The sequence below is a fragment of the Electrona antarctica genome (genome assembly GCF_951216825.1).
Source record: "Electrona antarctica genome assembly, chromosome: 19".
Lineage (NCBI taxonomy): Eukaryota > Metazoa > Chordata > Actinopteri > Myctophiformes > Myctophidae > Electrona > Electrona antarctica.
Window position 1 is genome coordinate 5,781,673 of NC_136800.1, and position 1,520 is coordinate 5,783,192.

The following is a 1,520-nucleotide window of genomic DNA, read 5'->3' on the forward strand; positions in this document are numbered from 1 at the left end:
TAAATACAGGACCCTAAGGTTATCCTTTTAAAGCATCCTTTTGTATGAATCTGTACCTCTGTGCTTTTATTTTTATTATTTTTTTGGCAAACTGTTAATAAAGTATGAATTCAATCAAAGAGAGGTAGCCTATATTGCAATATTTCCCAACATTGTTGCCTAAAAAATACTGAATACTCCGCCAACTTGTTATAAACTGCATGACACAATCTGCTTAACGTAAATGCTATGTCATTCCAATCCGAGGCATAAATGTTCTAATATAAACAGATTAAAATAAAAATCGTACCTTCAATGAGCAGATCTGCAGCGGGCAACCAGCACAACAGGACGAGATGCAAGACCACCGACCACCTGGAGCGCCTGTGTAGGTATAGCATTGAGAATGGTGTTAAAAGAATGAATTAATGGGAGTTTGTTTTCAGTCAAAGCAGAGCATGGGGAAGAAATTAAACTCTCCTACCGTGTAATCATTCTGCGTGCGAATAAAGAAATAGCCTACAAATCCAAATTATCCCCCCGCGCGTTACTTGAAATCCTTGAACTGAAACTTTCCTCTTCTTTCACGTCGTGGTGGTGACTCCTCTGCGCCTGAACTCTCCTCCTCCTGCTCTCTCTCTCTCTCTCTCTCTCTCTCTCTCTCAGTACAGTACAAAGGCGGCCTCAGTTAGCCTACTCGCTGACTCTCACAGACTCACGAGCCCACGGACTCGGAAATTTGACTCCCTAAAAATCCCCTCAGTCAGTGGACCGACGCCTCCTTCACCTCACAGCCCTTTAACCTTAACTTTTACCTGTCCTATATACCATTGTTGTCTAGTCTAACCTCTAGCTAGCCTATCATGTCTGTGAGATAACCTGGGCTAAAGCTATATTGGGTTATCGACTGGGCAGCAATTAATGCAGACAGGTCACAGGTGGGGTGGTTACTGCGCGTCTCGAACCATTTGTGGGTGGTGGACACATTTTTATGGGTCCCTTTATTTCGTTTTTAATTATTATAATTTCAAAACAATTTCAAAATATGTACATTCCCAAAAATGTTTTCATGAGTTTTCTTTCAGTAGACAAAGACAATGAAAAATCAAATAAATTCCATAAATTAGAAAACATGTTTAAGAAGTAGTGAAAATAGCCGATCTACAAGCTCATGCAGTAGGCCCTACGAAGTGTTGAGCTTGTAGATCTGCTATTTTCACTAGTTTTGAGTCACGTGCTAAAAAAGTTTGGGAACCACTCTCCGGGGTGGTCACAGCACAGGTGATGGAATGTTTGATTTGTTGTCAAAACAATGATTGTCTTTTCGTTTTCTGTAATCACATAAATTGCCACTCACACTTTTCTTTTCAATTTAGCCTAATTGGAGTCTGCAGTCAACACAGCCCCAGGCCCTTACCTTTGAGTGACAGTTTGTAGGCTACTGTTAGCTCTGGTCCATAGCTCTAATGCGTTTCATTTAGATACTTATACTGCAGGGCAGAATCGTAGAAGCAGTAGAAGGCTATGGACCAGAGCTATGC

General features: G+C 41.1%; 1 protein-coding gene across 1 annotated transcript in view; it reads right to left on the reverse strand.

Annotated features, from left to right (window-relative positions):
• The window catches only part of col15a1b (collagen, type XV, alpha 1b), a gene marked incomplete at its 5' end in the record, with an annotated part of 81,564 nt that extends 81,184 nt beyond the window's left edge, over nt 1-380 (reverse strand). Inside the window, one exon of the mRNA XM_079530326.1 lies at nt 290-380. Coding sequence (XP_079386452.1) covers nt 290-380 — 91 coding nt within the window. The remainder of the gene's footprint in view (nt 1-289) is intronic.
• Nucleotides 381-1,520: the final 1,140 nt, after the last annotated feature.